This window comes from Nansenia antarctica, assembly GCF_963989245.1.
Source record: "Nansenia antarctica genome assembly, chromosome: 1".
NCBI classification, from domain to species: domain Eukaryota; kingdom Metazoa; phylum Chordata; class Actinopteri; order Argentiniformes; family Microstomatidae; genus Nansenia; species Nansenia antarctica.
In genome coordinates this window covers 15,191,717-15,208,752 of record NC_137674.1, presented here as the reverse complement: position 1 = coordinate 15,208,752, position 17,036 = coordinate 15,191,717, and the positions used below count along the sequence as shown (strand labels likewise).

Sequence of the window (17,036 nt, the reverse complement as noted above, 5' to 3'; positions counted from 1 at the left end):
AATGAAGGAGATCCTACCATAGCGATATCGGAGGCATACATATTAGATACATACATCAGTATGGTTAACACCATAAAATAAAATATAAAAAACATAAAATGTGATCTATTTGTACGACCATGTGTAGAAAAACAGATGTTGGGAATAATATGTTAATCCTGGACTAAGAGAGATGAACAACTGTCTTCATGAGGTTGAAAAAGCGTGGGGAAAAGTCTAATTGTCAGAGATAAAAAGTTGTCTAATCTGTTCTTGGGTGGTGGTGGGTTGGAGTAGCTTTGTTGTCCTTGACGCTTCACACCTTTAGGATGAAGAACAGTGGGATGAAAATAGAGTGAAAGCTACACTTCAAACGAGTGTTACACACATCACTGTCTGTGGCACATCACTGCCACATACAGTACTGCTTATCAATAGTATGTATTTACCCCTTCTATGAAGCATCGTTCACTGAAAGTCACCAGTAGTCATCTTTACATCTGGGCACCTGTGGGAAAAATGTGCCGTTGAAGAAAACACCCAATTACCTTTTGATATTGCTTGTATTTCCTCGCATTTAGTTGTGAATCATTTAAACGTAATCCTACTATATCTCAACATGAATATGCTACAAATCACTCTACAACATTCTAGTACTGTGTGTGACAACATGTAATAACAACATTGTTGAGTAATCACAGCATTACAACACAGCAGAAAATGAAAAAAATACGAAGTAGACACTCACATTGTCCTGTTCCAGACGTGGTGTTTGGCAGTATCATCCTCTCCACTTCGTCCCAGTCCTCAGTGGTGTGATCTGTCCTCACCCTCTCCTCAGGGTCAGAAGACGACCCCTCACCTCTTTGTCCCCAGAAGCTCTCTGGTGACCTGCGACCCCGTAGTAGACCGACAGCATCGTCACTCGTCGTTTTCTCGGGTGACATTTCAGGTCTGGCTCTGTCCGTTCTCTCAGGGTTCCGTCCCGCCGGAGACTCTCTCCCGGGGCTCTGCTGGAACTGGAGTCTGAGCATGACGTCAGCGTAGTTGGCATGGCCGCCGTCAACCAGCTCTTTGGCGACATGGACGCCATCGGCCACGATGTCCACCTCCCAGTGAGCCTCAGCGATATACTGCCTGAAGTACACCTGGAGGCTCTTCTGACAGATGCACTCCTGGAAGAAAACCACCGCGTCGTCCGTCCACTGCCCCCCTCCGATTGGCTTAACTCCTCTCAGGACGCATGGGTAGATGACCTTCGGCAGTCGGGACAGCTGTTCGGGGAGTCGTCTCAGCTCAGAGCGATCGGCGAAGGGCACGTCCACACAGTGGCCATAGTCCACCAGGTTGACCAACACCACAGTCGCGCCCACGTGTACGATCTCCGCTCGACACCATTTGTTCGTGGTGTTGGACCTCACCAGGCAGCTCGACCCGGGGAGAAGGTGAGCCTCAGGCAGCGCTGGCACCTCCTCTGGGAGGTCGTGGAGGATGGTGGACACAGTGTTCATGATGGGGAGCAGGTCTTCCAGAACCACGTAGAACTCACACGGCGTGGTGACGGCTGCTGGAAAGGCCAAGTAGCCCAGATCCATATTCACTGAGGCCAGGAAGAGCCTCTGGAGATGGAGAGGCCTGTCGCCCGGGACAGACTCTCCTGATGGTTGTTGTGGTTGCTGTTGTTGTTTCTGTGATGATGCTATTTTCAGTTGCTGGATTAACAACCTGTTCATCATGATTTCCACCATCCACAGGTTGTCGGCATCAGAGTAAGAGACAAACATGAATTTGATGTCCTTTCCCACCATTGCTTTGAGAGTTTCCTTCATTATCTTAGAAGCCATGTCTCCTTCAGTGGGGAGACCAGGGCCATTCCATTTACACAAAACTGCCTGCACAGGAATTTGCTTGAGGTCATTACAAAGCTCTTTAATGCAGTTAGCGGGGACTTCCTCTGTAGTGCCATGATCCAGAAGGAATACTCTGCATTCTGCCTGGTCAGCAGATGCATTCTGCACAACTGCTCTGTGCCATTGGTTGTCTTTGGTTGATTTTATCAAGCACTGAAGTCCTTCTTTAACATCCTCCTCAGACATGATTTTGCATTGGCTTTTCTTTTCAACTACAAGATTTTCAAAAACGGTGAACTCTTCTGTGCTCCTGTTAACTCTCAGGTAAAGATCTCCATTCTCCAAGACGGATAAAAGTGTCCCGCACTCTGTCTGCCCCGAGCTGATACTCTGAGGTGGGATCAAGGTCTCCTTCACTGGCTCTGCTAAGGGTTCAAAGGTCATCACACAAGGTGGACAGGAAGACCTTCTGATGACTCGTCTTCTGTGGTGGTGCCTGCCAGTGCAGTGTTGGTGGCGACCTCTGGTCGACCTCTTGGACACTTCAGATGAGAGCTTTTCATCTTGAGCACTAATGATTATCACCCTCCCAGAGTCAGTATCTGACTGTCTCTTTTCCTCTGTGACCGCTAAAGAACTGAACTGACACGCTAGCTGTTTGATATCAGGGTCAGAAGGACTTTCAGACCAAGTCAGGGCCTCCTCATTTTCAGTCACGGCATTGCTATTGTCAGCTTGGGTTGGGTAGGCATCCTGGATTTCAATGAGAACCTCCAACCGAGACCCAAAACAAGTGCAAAATTCAACCATGAGAGGTTTTCCCATTACAGCCTCAATGAAATATGCGTCACTTTCAAAAGAGTCAGTCTTTAGCAGTGTGCATGGTATGCTTAGTCTAGGCTGGGACAAATGTTTATTTGTCAGAAAGTAAGTTTTATCCTTCCCCACAACTGCTGTATTTCCATAGTCAACCAACTCTACTCTGAACTGGCCACTAGAGGCAGTGTCTCTCACAACTGCACGGTAGAGCGCACCATCATCTTCCCATTCAGCTGCTACAAGGTCATTGATCCTCCGTTGCACGGATGTGTTGTTTTCCTTGGTGTCTTTAAACAGCTCTGAGTTGAGGTCTTCCCTCATGTCCAATATGGTTTGTTCATCAGCTTGCATTTGGATAAAAAATCTGTTGACTGTGTCAATGTGTGAAACAAACCCCAGACCTCTGAATCCTGCTGATCTTGAAGTGACAGGGAGGTTTTCAAGTTGTGGCAGTTTAATGGATCCTGGAGGCCGTTTGGAGGAATTGTCTATGTCATGTTCTGCGCATCTCTGATCTATTTTTCTGTCTGTGTTTCCTTCAGATTTGACCAGTTCTCCCTTACTCTCTCTATGACATTCCTTCTGTGAAGCAGGGATACTTGAGTGTCTTCTTTTGTGTCTGATTCTGCATTCTCCATACTGCATATTTTGATCTTTTTCGGTTTTGATTGTTTCGGTATCATGGCTGATGTTCTTCTTCGGTTGTTGACTCGCAATTAACTGCTTGATTTTCTCATTTATGTTAACGTTTCCATTGAATAAATCAAAAGCAACAGTCCCATCCTCATTCTTTCCGACGACTACAGCTCGGAGCGGCTTGTTGAGAACAGACATCTTCAGCCACTTGTTAACCTCTGCAAAGTCTTCCTCTTTTGAGATTTGTGAGAGGCCACATCTCAAGGCCTGCATGGGGGTGAACAGCAAATCTGACGATTCACTTGGAATAGACACAACATGGCTTTTTTCAACAACGTACATGTTTCCATAATCCACAAAAAACACACAGAGATGATGGGGTGAATGAACACGGCGAGCCATGCCCCTATACCATTTTCCATCACAGTATTTTGCCAGGCAAAGTTTCCCCACAAGAGCTGCAGTGTTGGCACGCAGTATTTCCTCACTTTCCGTTGTAACTTTCTCCATCAGTTCCTCAATGATTTCACTGTTTCTGTCTAGCTGGCAATACATCTCCCATGGGCTGCACACGTGTGTGACATACACCACCTCATCACTGCCACTCCTCAAGTCAAAAGAATCATAGACAAAGGAATCCATGCAGTCACACGGCAGGAGCTGCCCAGGGCTTCCCATTTCTCTTGCAAGGCCTTTTTCCAAAAGCTTCTTGGCTGCACTGTCGTGAGCGGTGTGCAGATCGACCACATTGAATCGGGCTTTGTATTTCATATGCAAGTGACACTTAACGCTGCATGTCAGGTTAAAGGACTGGTCCAGAACATACTCCTTCAGTAGATCACACGCCTCTGGACTCCACCCACCATGGCTGCTCTCAACAGGTCTCAAGTCATAGAGACTACATCTGAACGCTTGGCCTTCCAGTTCAAGGTACTCTGGCAGTATCGCTTGAAGATTGTGCATGCTTTCTTTCACAATCATACCATAGTCCACAAAGATCACTTGAAGGTAGTCTTTCTGTACCCCTATAATGCAGGCCCGGTACCACCTGCCATCATCTGCTGCCTTGGCCACACAATAGGGAACCCCTGGGTGCACAGGGACTGTGTGTGTTTGATAATACCGCTGCATCTCGTCCATCAGTTTGTCCAAGTTGGGACTCTTGCTTTGCAGCTGGCACCAAAAATCTGAGGGGGAGATGATGTGAGAGCAACGGACAGACAGTTCACTTCCGATCCCGGGTATCTGTGATTTTAATTCAACAGCTGGGACCATCGTTTTTGGCGTCTTTGTGATAAAGTGTCTGTTTTCAGATTCCATCACAGGCACACTGACATGGGTCTCTGATACTCCTCTTGTGCAAATTCCAGATTGTCTTTTTTGGTAGACTTTCTGTTTCGCCATTTTCTTTCCCCTTGTTTCCTGTTTAATGACCGCCTTGGAGGGAGTGAATTTCCAGTAATCTGCTTGATGTGCCTTGATCAAGAGCTCTGAAATGCTCTCTGCATTTGGAGTTTCCTTCACACATATATCGACAACATATCGATCTTTCCCTATGTGGACAACATGCACAAGTAGAGCTTTGTTGTACACTGCTCTTCTAAAGTGGTCAATGGCAGAGGTAGTCCAAACATCACCCACTGGTAAAACATTCACCAGAGAGCAACTCAGCGCAAACGGTGGTTCGCTGGCAAACTTGTCTGGGAGATGCTTAATCATATTGTTTGGGACTTTTTCAGTATTTCCAAAATCAGGGAAAAATACTTTAGCCCCATTATCAATAGTGTCTATCACTACGGCTCTGTAGTAACGCATGTCCTTCTCATACATCGCACAGCACAAAGCACCGGGTTCTGGATCCTCAAGAACCTCTTCCTCCAGCTTTATTGGATTGTAATATTCTGCCATTTCGTTCATCATCTCATCAAAGTCATGATTGCGTTTGTGTGTTCTCAACCAGAAATTGGTTGGGTCCAGGATGTGCTCCAGATAAGCCTCAAACACGGAATCTTCTTGCAGTTTCTCAACATGGAGGGAATTATCCAGTACCTGGGCCATTGCGGTCTTGTAATACGGCAACATTTGCTCGCTTTCAAAAACTAAATCACACTTTGTATGCTCAGCGGCATCTTGACGTAGCCCCGCCTCCACAACGGGATGGTTTTCAGCACTGAACACTGTGACAGAATAGAGATTCTGCCCTTTGTCAAAGCCTTCGATTTCAACCTCCAAAACTCCACCCAGCAACCCTTTCTTCAGCCAACTCAGCTGCTGGGTCATCACGGCTTTGTCTTGGCCATCCAGACAGGCGAGAGCACACGGGAAAGCCATGAATGGTGTGGAGAGAAAATCTGCCGGGAGGCGATGGACATTTTTAATTTTCACAGACTCACAGAACCCATAATCAACGAATAAGACAATCACTTGGGAGTCTACAGCCTGCAAAAAGCCTCTATGCCACTTCTCATCCTTCCCCTTGACTGAGAAGAGTGAGCCCGGACAAGCCTTATCAGGCGTGTTACTGGGGTCTTTGCTCTTCGACTCACACAACAGCGCCAACTTCTCTGACATCACCTGGAGATCTTCCGCCCTACTGGTCATTTGGCAGTAGAATTTCCCAGGGGACAATGCAGCGGTTACTCTAACCTTCACTCGTTTACCGGGGGTCAGCGTAGGGTCGCAAAAAAACGAATGGTTTTTGGACAGTTTGAAAGAAAACTCCTGTCCCACAGGCTTTTCAATCAACAGGTCCACGACAGGTTTGAGAGGTGCTTCTGTCAGCATTCTGACCAGCAGAAGGAACGTGTCTGTGTCTACATGCCTTCCAAATTGCAGTCTGGAAAGGTCCCTGTTGATGTCATGGGCATCGAGTATGAGGACTTGAGGCAGAAGGGCCTGGATATGTCCTTTAACATTGCTTCCAATTAAGGACGAGAAGTACGTCTCAGACAGGGAATCCCAGTGGTCTCGCAATGGTAACACATTGGCAAAGAATCCACAAACTATCTTCGGGGGGAGCATGCACAGCTGATCCAGGGCAGGGGCCACGTGACAGATGTCAACACTCAGGACATTTCCGTGGTCGATGAGGAACACGTCACACATACCTTCCTGTTTGTTTTGAACCCTTCCTCTGTACCAGCGGCTGGACAAGACATCCTCCACCAGACAGAGCTCCCCTACCTCCACAGCAGCCTTGGTCTTCACTGCATTCTGTATTTCCATCTGCAACATGCTGTAGTCCAGTTCACATATTGTGAGGTATTGGCCCTGGAAATGTACCAGAGTATCTTCAGGGTTGCAGTCCACATGGGTTAACGTCAGTTCCACAGGCCACGGAGCATTGCAGATGCCCTCCACCACGTCGGCCGAGGTGCCGTGGAACAGGTGTCTCTCGCTCAGCATCCGGTCCATCTCGGACAGGCGCCGGGACATGTACTCCTTCTTCCTGTGAGGGGAGAGACTGGAGTTAGATCTACCTTCTGTTGTACAATCTCCCCAACCACATCAGACAGGCCAACACCCTCCCAACATTTAAAAACAGGCCCTCAAACCCACCTCTTCAAGCCTGCCTTCACCAGTTAACCCTCTCCCCCCCTCCCCTTCCCATGTGTCCCCAGCACTACCTTAATTAGGCCCCTATACTTTCTTTTATTTATTTTTGGTGTCATTTTATTATTACTACTCCATCTTTTCAGTTTGTGAAGCGTCTTTGAGTGTCTAGAAAAGCGCTATATATAAGTCTAATGTATTATTATTATTATTATTATTATTATTACAACTAAGGTGATACAGACCGTTAAGATGGAAGACACACACAACCCCCATAAACACCCAACGCCATAATGAAAATATCACAGACCATACACACACACACACACACACACACACACACACACACAATGTTTGATCTGAGCGGATCAGGCGATCGTGCGGAAGCGATAAATGCGTTCCAGCTGGATAGACGCTGAACCTGTGGTGACCCCCAATGACCCTGCAGATTGTGACCTGGCATGGACTGTCACCTCTCTCTCTCTCTCTCTCTCTCTCTCACCAGCTCTCCCTCACCCTGCCCTCCCTTTCTCCATACTAATGTGGATGAGACATTGTGGGTCCCTGTAGTCACACAGTAGAGGGAACCCTCCTCTCATACAATCTCCTACATACACACACACACACACACACAAAATAAAGGAAAATCGCACATATTGATATTTGTAGTGCTCATCATGCATACAAAACGCGCGCGCACACACACACACACACACACACCCCTCTTCTGTCCTCTCTGTGACTCATCACTAGCCCCTCCCCCTCCCCCTGACTCATGAGCTCTCTGCTCGATGGACCTTTTACAAATCGACGGCTGTGAGCTGTGAGAAACGTAAAAGTGACATCCTTCCTGCGTCTCTGCGCCGTAGCCCTCATGCTCCTCTCTTTCACGTATTTGCTCTTTCTTCTCTCTCTCTCACACACGCACTTCAGCTCTCACCTTCAGAATACCACATAGCCTCCACAGCGCTCACTGCACCACCTTAGTCAAAGTGTAACACCACAGTGAGGAACCAGAGCGTGATGTAACGGTCATAGCTGCTAGCCTAGCCTAGCGGTTAGCCCACTGCTCTCAAAAAAGGACGAAAAAAACCATTGAGCTAACAGCCAGTGTCGAGGCTAGTGCAGCAGCTACAAGAACTCAATCATCTCATCCTCTACTCTCTGCCACGTCCACGGTCAACCATGTTGGAACCAAATGCTTACTTTTTTCTATCTAGAGCTCTTCTTTCCATACAAGAAAAATGTATTCTCTTATCCAAAACCCACCAGACAGTAATAACCGTGATAACATCTTCAACCAGTCCCTGTCCCAGGCCACCATCCCACCCTGCCTGAAAACCTCAACTATCATCCCAGTCCCGAAGAAAAGCACGGTGAGCTGCCTAAACGACTACCGCCCGGTGGCACTCACACCAATCATCATGAAGTGCTTCGAGAAACTAGTCCGGGCCCACATAGTCACACGCCTCCCGCCCAACCTGGATCCATACCAGTTCGCCTACAGAGTCCACAGGTCCACAGAGGACGCCATCGCGACGACTCTCCACTCCACTCTATCCCACCTGGAGAGGGGAAACAGCTACGCGAGACTGCTCTTTGTGGACTTCAGCTCTGCCTTCAACACCATCCTTCCAGACAGGCTAGTGACCAAACTACTAGACCTGGGACTATCACACTCTATATGTGCATGGATCAAGGACTTCCTGTCTGACCGCCCCCAGAGGGTGCGGGTGGGCTCCCACACCTCCACAGCCCTCAGACTCAGCACTGGGTCCCCCCAGGGCTGCGTGCTAAGCCCCATCCTCTACAACCTCTACACCTACGACTTCACCCCCGTCCACCCCAGCAACTCCATCGTAAAGTTTGCAGACGACACCACCGTGGTGGGCTGCATCTCGGGGGGGGACGAGGCGGCGTACAGGGATGAGGTGGAGCAGCTGGGCAAGCTGTGCAAGGTTAACAACCTGCTGCTGAACCAGTCAAAGACCCAGGAAATCATTGTGGACTTCAGGAGGAAAAAATCTGAGGTCCAGCCCCTGCTCGTCGATGGAGGGAGCGTGGAGAGAGTCTCAACCCTCCGATTCCTGGGGGTGCACATACAGGATGACCTGTCCTGGAAGACCAACACAGCAGCCATCATCAAGAAGGCACAACAGCGGCTCTACTTCCTGAGAGTCCTCAGGAAAAACCACATCGGACAGGAGATGCTTGTGACCTTCTACCGCTGCGCAGTGGAGAGCATCCTCACCTACTGCATCTGCGTGTGGTTCTCCAGCTGCACAGCCGCAGAGAGGAATGCGCTACAGAGAGTCGTGAGATCGGCCCAGAAGATCACCGGCGCCCCCCTCCCCTCTCTGGAAGAGCTGTACAACACACGCTGCCTCAGGAAGGCCTCCAAGATCTCCAGAGACCCATCCCACCCTGGGTACGAACACTTTGCTCGGCTGCCCTCGGACAGGCGGTTCAGGACCATGTTCGCAAGGACAAACAGACTGAAGCTCAGCTTCTACCCCAGGGCCATTCAGGCCCTGAACACAGCAAAGACCTAGGTTCTATGCCCTGGACAATCTAGATAATTTGATGGCAGCTACTAGATTGAAATCAAGTGCAATACTGAAACACAACTATGAACATTTCAAACCTGCAAACTGCGACACTTTAAATGAATGTGCAATAACACTATGTGCAATATGACAACCCTCGGGTACATAAGGTTCAGAGATAAGAAATGTTAGAATAGGTATAGCATAGCATAGAGTACAGCACAGTGTTTTATTTGTATAGTATAGTATAGTGGATAGTGTACATAGCAGGGGCGGATTTAGGATCGTAGGATATCCGGGGCTTAGCCCAGAGGGAGAATATAATGTGCGCGCAGAGCGCGCCGGAAAATTTTGCCTTCAACCTTCAACTTACCACCACCTTAAAGCGGACAAAAGGCACTGGAGAACACATATACATTCACACCCTTTAATGAAGCAAACTAATTGTGGTGGTTCTGGGCACAGAGGGAGGTCAGCACACGTAGCTCCCCCTGCCAGTCACCATCATTTATATTTGTATAGAATTACATAATTGATGGGCTGAGGCTAGTTATGTTACAGTATGTATATCAGGGCAGACTCTGTGCTCACCACTTATATTGTATTTAGAGTCTTGTCCTGTGTTATATGACGATATATTACATGTATTGTTGGCCTGTGTATAGTACTGTGAAATCAAATCCCCCCTGGGACATTAAACAAACTTAGTTAGTTAGCGTTACATCTTAGGATAGATTTGAGTCATGTTCTGTATACATACATACTACCATAAGGGCATACTTAATGTGGTTACTCCATGTTTACTAGCTGTAACATTAACGTTACATCATTCTTTTTCACTTGTTACTCAGTCAACCAGAGTGCAGATATCAAAGACTATCAGCCTGTTATTCACTTTATTTGTATAAAGTGAATAACCACTTCATTCCATCTGTTTTTCAAATAAAGTCCATTCCATTCCATTCCATTCCATTCCATTCCATTCCATTCCATAAGTATTATCCTTTGTTTGATTTCTTACCATGTACCGTAACAGTACCTTGCTATGTTTCATTTTCATTATAACATAACGTTATGTTATGATAGCCAGCTAGCATTAGCAAACCGGAAAAGTAGTGTCAGTGAGTCAGTCACCTTTCTAATAAGATTCACAAACCTGAAACATCATCTATGTCATCACTGCTGGTGATGTCATTGTTGTCAGCTGCTGATACGGCTGCTGCAACAGTTCTTGGCGCTTGTTTTGTTGAAAACAACTTTCGGATATCCATCCTTACACTTTTGCAAGTCAGGCACTGATTGAGATCACTTCTTCTTCAGGGCAGGGTAGGCTACGCAGTATGCAGGCTAATGTCGCGCAGCTGCTGCCTCTCTGTTGGACTCCGGTACTGCACGTTACTCACGAGAGTTGTTTTTTTATTTTTTTTTATTTTTTATTTTTAAGTAAAACATTCGGGGCTTTTCAGAAAACATCCGGGGCTTGAGCCCCAGTAGCCACCCACAATAAAGACCATTCATTCATTCGAGATGACGGCGCGAGCTGATCGTATTTCGCGGTAGCGCTCCTTGGGTGCGTTCGTACATTTGCTCTGAGAGCGCCGGAACGCACACTGGGTTCAACGTCATAAACGGACCAAGTAATTTGATTGGACAACAGGCATTCCATGAGTGCTGATCAGATTTCCAGAGCGTATTTACGAACGCACCCCTTGTTGTTCAGCGAGTGTCCTCGCGAGGGAGCAGGAACTGTGCAGCACACAAGCTCAATAGCAGCTCGCTGGCTGAGGTAAAACTGTCGGTGACTTTAGTTTAGATATATTATAGTTTATTATTATATTGTCTCATGTCAGTGGTGTCAATATTTACCAGAACACATAACAGCTTGTGAAGGAGCATTTAAAGCTCAGTAAGGCAACAATTTCAAAGGTTTATTGACAAGTGCCATTCTCCTCAGCTAGGTAAGTTCATGCAGCTATCCTAGCCAGCAACTTTTCAGTTTGTGGCTAACCACCATGTTTAACTAACTAGCTATTTCCTTTCGCTTCTAGATTATCTGTGGGACAATAAAGGCTTGACAGTATTCCAGTTATTATGGCGAAAGTGACAAGGAAATTCACGGTGACCCACCGCAGACGGCGGCCGTATCCCCCAGACGCCGGTAAGTATCACCGCAGACGCCGGCCGTATCCCGTCAGGACCATCACGACCCGCAGTCAGAGTCGTCAGGTTCGGGCCAGCGACTGTTTCTTTGAGCGGCTGGCCCCCGAGGTCTTTGACATGATCCTGGACAGACTCTCTGGTGGGTTCTGTTTGCTTTGGACATTTTTCAGGATGGGTGAATTATGATTATTTAGATGAGACATATCTATGAGGCTGAACTATTCTGATTGAAGCCGTTACCAGGGGCAGGGTACTAAATGGTCTATGTATAGCTCCAATGACGTGCATCTGAATTACAGTTTTTCCCAATTGCTAAAACACAAAAGCCAATTCTCTAAACCAAATGACCAGTTCTCTAAACACATTTAATAAAACTAGCTCCCATTTGCCAAAACCATAAACACATTTCACATGAAGACACAATTCACAAAACACAATCCTCATTTTCTCATAAATCTAAACACATTTTGTCTTGCTAAAACACAAGTTGCAAAAAACTCTGCTCAAATTCTCAAATTAAAGCTCATGTGATGCAAAATGCTTGCCACAGTCAGCAAAATTTGAACACAATGAACACACCTAGCTTCATTCATTAAACATAACGACTCAAAATGTAAGACACTTGTTGCAAATGATTGTGGTGTGTGTGTGTGTGTGTGTGTGTGTGTGTGTGGTATAGTTCCATAAATAAATAAATAAACATCACACCCTGAACATTGTTTTCAGTGAGTATTGTTGTGTGTAATGGATCCTCTGTAGTGTGGTTTTGATTATGTAGCTTTAGAAAAGTGTGTTGTGTTTAGAGTTTTGGGAAAATGGAGGAAAGTTTTGTGAAATGTGTTTTAGCAATTGAGAAAAACTATAATGAGATGTTTCTCCCTGCCTCGTTGTTTGTTGTGGTAAAGTGTTGCAGATCAGTGTGTTGAGCATGGTGTCCAAGGCCATCAGTCGCTACATCATGGGCTATGTCTCCACTCAGACCTGGAGGAAGAGGATCATCGTACAGGGGTGTCATCACTCCACCGAGGTGTCCTCACTAGAACACTACACATCGCTGGGTGAGAGGCTCCTCAACAGCTTTATTTGATTAATTTACCTTTATTTTACTTAGTTGGTTGGCCAAGAACACACATGTTTATAATAAACTAATATTCAGAGCCACATTATTTCTGCTGTAATTCTTTATCAGGTAGATAGACCAAAGTATTATTTCTATCTCCTTTCATAGGGGGTCCGATGAGGAAAGCAAGTGGTCCTGGTTGGCAAATATAGTCACTATGTTACATTCTTGTGGTTTTTGCTCATCGTTTCAGGTTTATTGTTCAAGAGATGTACCCTCTTGCTGCCAACAAAGGATAGGCTAACATTCATATATAGCAAGTTTTCACAGGTAAGACAGAGAGGTGAGGGAGGACAGATGAGGCAATGTTTAGCTGTGTGTGCTCTACAAACATTCTCACATTTCTAAACAAACCAAACAGTTGACAACATTGAATAGATTGTTATTTTCTAGTTAACCTTACTTAGACTAACACAGTTGTTACCTCCCACTCAGGTTCCTTGCTTCATGATGGAAGAGTGCATTAAATCAGTGCAATGCCAAGGCTTCTCCAGCTATGGAGCGTTTCTACAGGTGAGAGCCTAGTTACAAAGAACATCAGACAATTTAATATCAAAGGCTGAATCCTGTATTGAGATGGTTAATGTTTGACTGACAGACATTGATAGCCGGCTGGGATGAGCTGGAGTGGCCCAGAGTTTTCAACTTCCTGTGCGACTTCACAAATCTACCCCAGAAAATCATGTCAGTGGTCACAGGAAAGCCAGGTGAGTGTCTGTCCCTATAAGAGAGAGAGAGAGAGAGAGAGAGAGAGAGAGAGAGAGAGAGAGAGAGAGAGAGAAACAAACAAAAAGGCTAATTGAAAGAGTGTGAGAGACGTGAGTGATCCGTATGTCTTTTTTCTCCCTCAGGTTCATGTCAGCTGTTGGAGCAACAGATCCGTCTGTTCTGCAGACAGGTTCTGTTGGACCCCTGGAAGAACAGCAAGGACACTCTGTTCTGGCTGACCCGCATCCTGAAACCCTGGCCCATTGTCAGCCAAGCCCGGCTGCTGTTCATCCTCTACGGACCACTGCTACCAGACGGTGAGAGGGACAACATGGGCCTTCTCGGTTTCTACCTTAAAAAAACTGGTTGCACTTTTGTACAGTATATAAATCACTTGTTAGTAATTACATGGTGAAATTCTAATGTTAATAATAACAAATGAAATGCTTGTTTTTTGGTTGGCCAGAGTTGCAAGGCAAAGTGTATGTGTAGTGTAAGGGAATGTTCTTTCCAGGTTCGCTAGGCTGGCAGGAGCAGCTGCGTGCTGGGGTGGCCCAGTCCGACCTGGCCAAGGCTCTCATCCTGCTACACAGCGACCTGGAAGCCAAAGATTGGACCACCATAATGGACACCATAATGGCCATCCTGGAGGAGCTCATAGGTAACTGCAGTAGCCCAGAGGACTTGGCAACTTTGAATGATTATATTTTACACACCCAGGAATGGTAGACAAACCTTTTACACTCTTTTGTCTGTATACTGTATATACTGTATGTCTGGTCAGTCCACACGTACAGTATGTACCATTACCATAGGATTATAGATTTCACTAAGCAAATGGTGAGTGCACCATCATGTGCGATGATGACTGATGTATAGATGATTCACTTACCTTAAGCCTGGTACACATATAAGGATTTTCTGATTATCTGAGAGAGACCCCACACATGAAGATAAAAAATCATGGATTGAACAGTCTTGATCGTATTGTGTGTGGTGTGCTCCAATATACAACCACATGCATAAAGATCTGTCCTCCGACAGTCTGGAGTCTCGCGTGAACAGGGTAGTAGTACCCTGACTGACCTGTAGAGGCAGCCATGTGCTACAGGGAAAATAAAGTGCAGAAGAACGAAAAGAAGAAGACGCGTCAGTCAGCTGGCTTCTTGAGTGGCTACATTCCATTCCACGTCACAATCGGACTTGGGAGTTGTCAGTTTTGACCACAGACAAGAAGACTTTTGATCGTAAATATTGAACACGTCTAATATTTATGGTCGTCGGCCCCGACCATTTTCCGAGCAGATTGTCGGGAGAAATTGACTCTTAACTAGGGTTGGGTACCGTTTAGGTTTTATCCGGTACCGGTACCTAACCGATACTTTAAAAACGGTACCGGTACCAAAACGGTACTTAATTCGGTACTTTAGATTTTTTAAAATGACATATATATATATATATATAATAATAACACGGTCGACAACATTAAACAGCTTTTCACTTTTTTATTGCTGAGGCACAATATATATTAGTTAAATATACACTCAAATTAAAATAAATGAAAATAAAACTCCTGAGCCTTGGGGTGCCTATCGTTCTAAACCCTATCGTTCTAAACTCGCTCTGAGAGCCTCGCAGCGCACACTGGGCCCGACGTCATAAGGGGAGCAAGTCATTTGATTGGACAGATGCATTCCACGAGTGGTGATCAGAATTCCAGAACGAGTTTACGGAACGCACCCATAAGTCGAGCGTCGGGTTATGCCAACCCGCTAGCGGAAGTTGCTATTAGCAACCTTCTCGTTATCCTTCCGTACTCGCTGCTTTCACTGAGTGGAAATTTAACAGGCGATGTGACGTCACGAGTCACCAGTTGACACCGGAGCGAGATAGAAAAGTACCGAAATGAGGCACCGAAATCTCCTTTGCGATTCGGTACGGGTACATACCGAATGTAAAGTAACCGGTACCTACCGGTACCGATTTTCGGTACCCAACCCTACTCTTAACACACCTCACACCACAGGATAATCTTGTAGGATAATCTTTAGAGCCATCCGATAATCGGAAATTGGGCCAAAATCGGCCAGATTATCTTTATGTGTGTACCGGGCTGCGATAAATGTAGTGCGCTTGTAAGTCGCTTTGGATAAAGGCGTCTGCTAAATGTAAAAAATGTTAATGTAAAGTGTGAATGCTGTGTGTATGAATGACAGTTGTTTTGTTTTGTGCTGGTTCTGTTGGCCTCCAGTCCTTCCCCAGGCATGGCACATGGAGAATGTGGCTCGTCTGTTGTTCCTGTGTGGGAACAGCGTGTGCTACAGCGTGCTGGCCAGCAAGGCCCTCAATGGACGCCTGTTTGAGAGCTCACGACTCATTGTGTACCTCGTACTGGTCAGTCACTGCTGCTAAATAACTTTATTATCTGCTCTAGGGTTCCGGTATCTTTTAACCTAAGAGACACATTTCCCCCATTTTGTGCCCACTTAACGGAAGGTACTGCCTGAACCGGCCTGAGCTACTGACATTTCTGGTTACCCCTCTCAGGTGTGTGAGAAGGACGGGTACTCCATGAACTGGTCCGTCAAGATGGTGCAGCAGGTGTGTGAGGTGTTCTCCTCCTCTGCTGACAAGTGGTCCTTCATCCAGGCCGTGGAAAACATGTTCTCAGACGTTGTCCTGGAGATGTACGAGATTATGGTGGCTGGTGAGTTGTTATAGGCACTTAGACTATCGTATCAGATCAGGGTCCAGATTCCTTCAAGCTTTGTAGCACTAAAATAATCTTAAAGTTAAGGGCATATTATTTGGGAACACATTAATAGAAAAACAGTTAAAATAAGTAGACATATGCAGATTTCTAACTGTCAACGATCTTGTCACAGATAACCATCAAGAAGACTTTGAGATCTTCCAGAGCCAGATCTGCAGCCTCCTCAACGCCAGTGCTCACTTCCACACTGTGATTCTCGACATGTTCCTCACAAAAGAGTGAGATCGAGGAGAGGAGTAGTGTATATATAGCTTACAGCTCCTGTCAGAAGAGACTTTGATTTGGGTAAACGAGTCTGTGTTTTGACCGCGCCTGTTCATTTAATGTAAAATACTTTATCTACCTCTCCGTACGTACGGGGGTAGAATGGGAAAAAAAAGACACATTTGTTTTGCTTTGTGTAATATTAAACTTCTGTGTATTTCTCTATTACCTGTGTACTTTATGAAGGTTCAACAAATACAAATAATAAAGGCCATTTTAAGGTATAAATAATTGGGGCAAAGGGGACATGGGACCTTGAATGGGTCCTAAACATTGTTACCAAATTTAAAGTTTGTACAATTTTGGTGAATGTACAGTTTTTACAAAAAATTAGGTACAATTATAAAGGTACAATCTAAAGTGATTGCCCCATGAAGTGGCAGTCTTGTTGTGTACACTATGTACAACCATTTCATATTCTAAACAGGTCAGAAGAACAAATTGTGATTTTTAGTCTTGCTAAATTGTATGTAGTTAGATGATGTGACATTCTAATATTTATCTAATAAATATGTATTCAGATTAAACACATGCATTGTGGTCTTGATGTCCTTTAATGTATTTGTATCTATGACTTCAACCACCAGACCGACCCATGGTAGGTACAGTACAAGAATGGATCCATGTAA

At 45.7% G+C, this 17,036-nt stretch overlaps 2 protein-coding genes across 2 annotated transcripts; one reads left to right on the top strand and one right to left on the bottom strand.

Annotated features, from left to right (window-relative positions):
• Positions 1-473: 473 nt before the first annotated feature.
• On the bottom strand, positions 474-6,719 carry LOC308158872 (tudor domain-containing protein 15-like; the record flags this gene model as incomplete). Its single annotated transcript, XM_080532583.1, has 3 exons — positions 474-487; positions 728-2,254; positions 3,248-6,719. 3 exons carry the CDS (start codon positions 6,717-6,719, stop codon positions 474-476), a joined length of 5,013 nt encoding a protein of 1,670 aa, XP_080388709.1.
• A 4,754-nt stretch (positions 6,720-11,473) lies between these two features.
• LOC308158770 (F-box only protein 47-like) lies at positions 11,474-16,365 on the top strand (the record flags this gene model as incomplete). Its single annotated transcript, XM_080532471.1, has 10 exons — positions 11,474-11,681; positions 12,448-12,600; positions 12,856-12,932; positions 13,098-13,175; positions 13,261-13,369; positions 13,514-13,687; positions 13,885-14,031; positions 15,622-15,764; positions 15,918-16,077; positions 16,256-16,365. 10 exons carry the CDS (start codon positions 11,474-11,476, stop codon positions 16,363-16,365), a joined length of 1,359 nt encoding a protein of 452 aa, XP_080388597.1.
• Between the last annotated feature and the right edge of the window lie 671 nt (positions 16,366-17,036).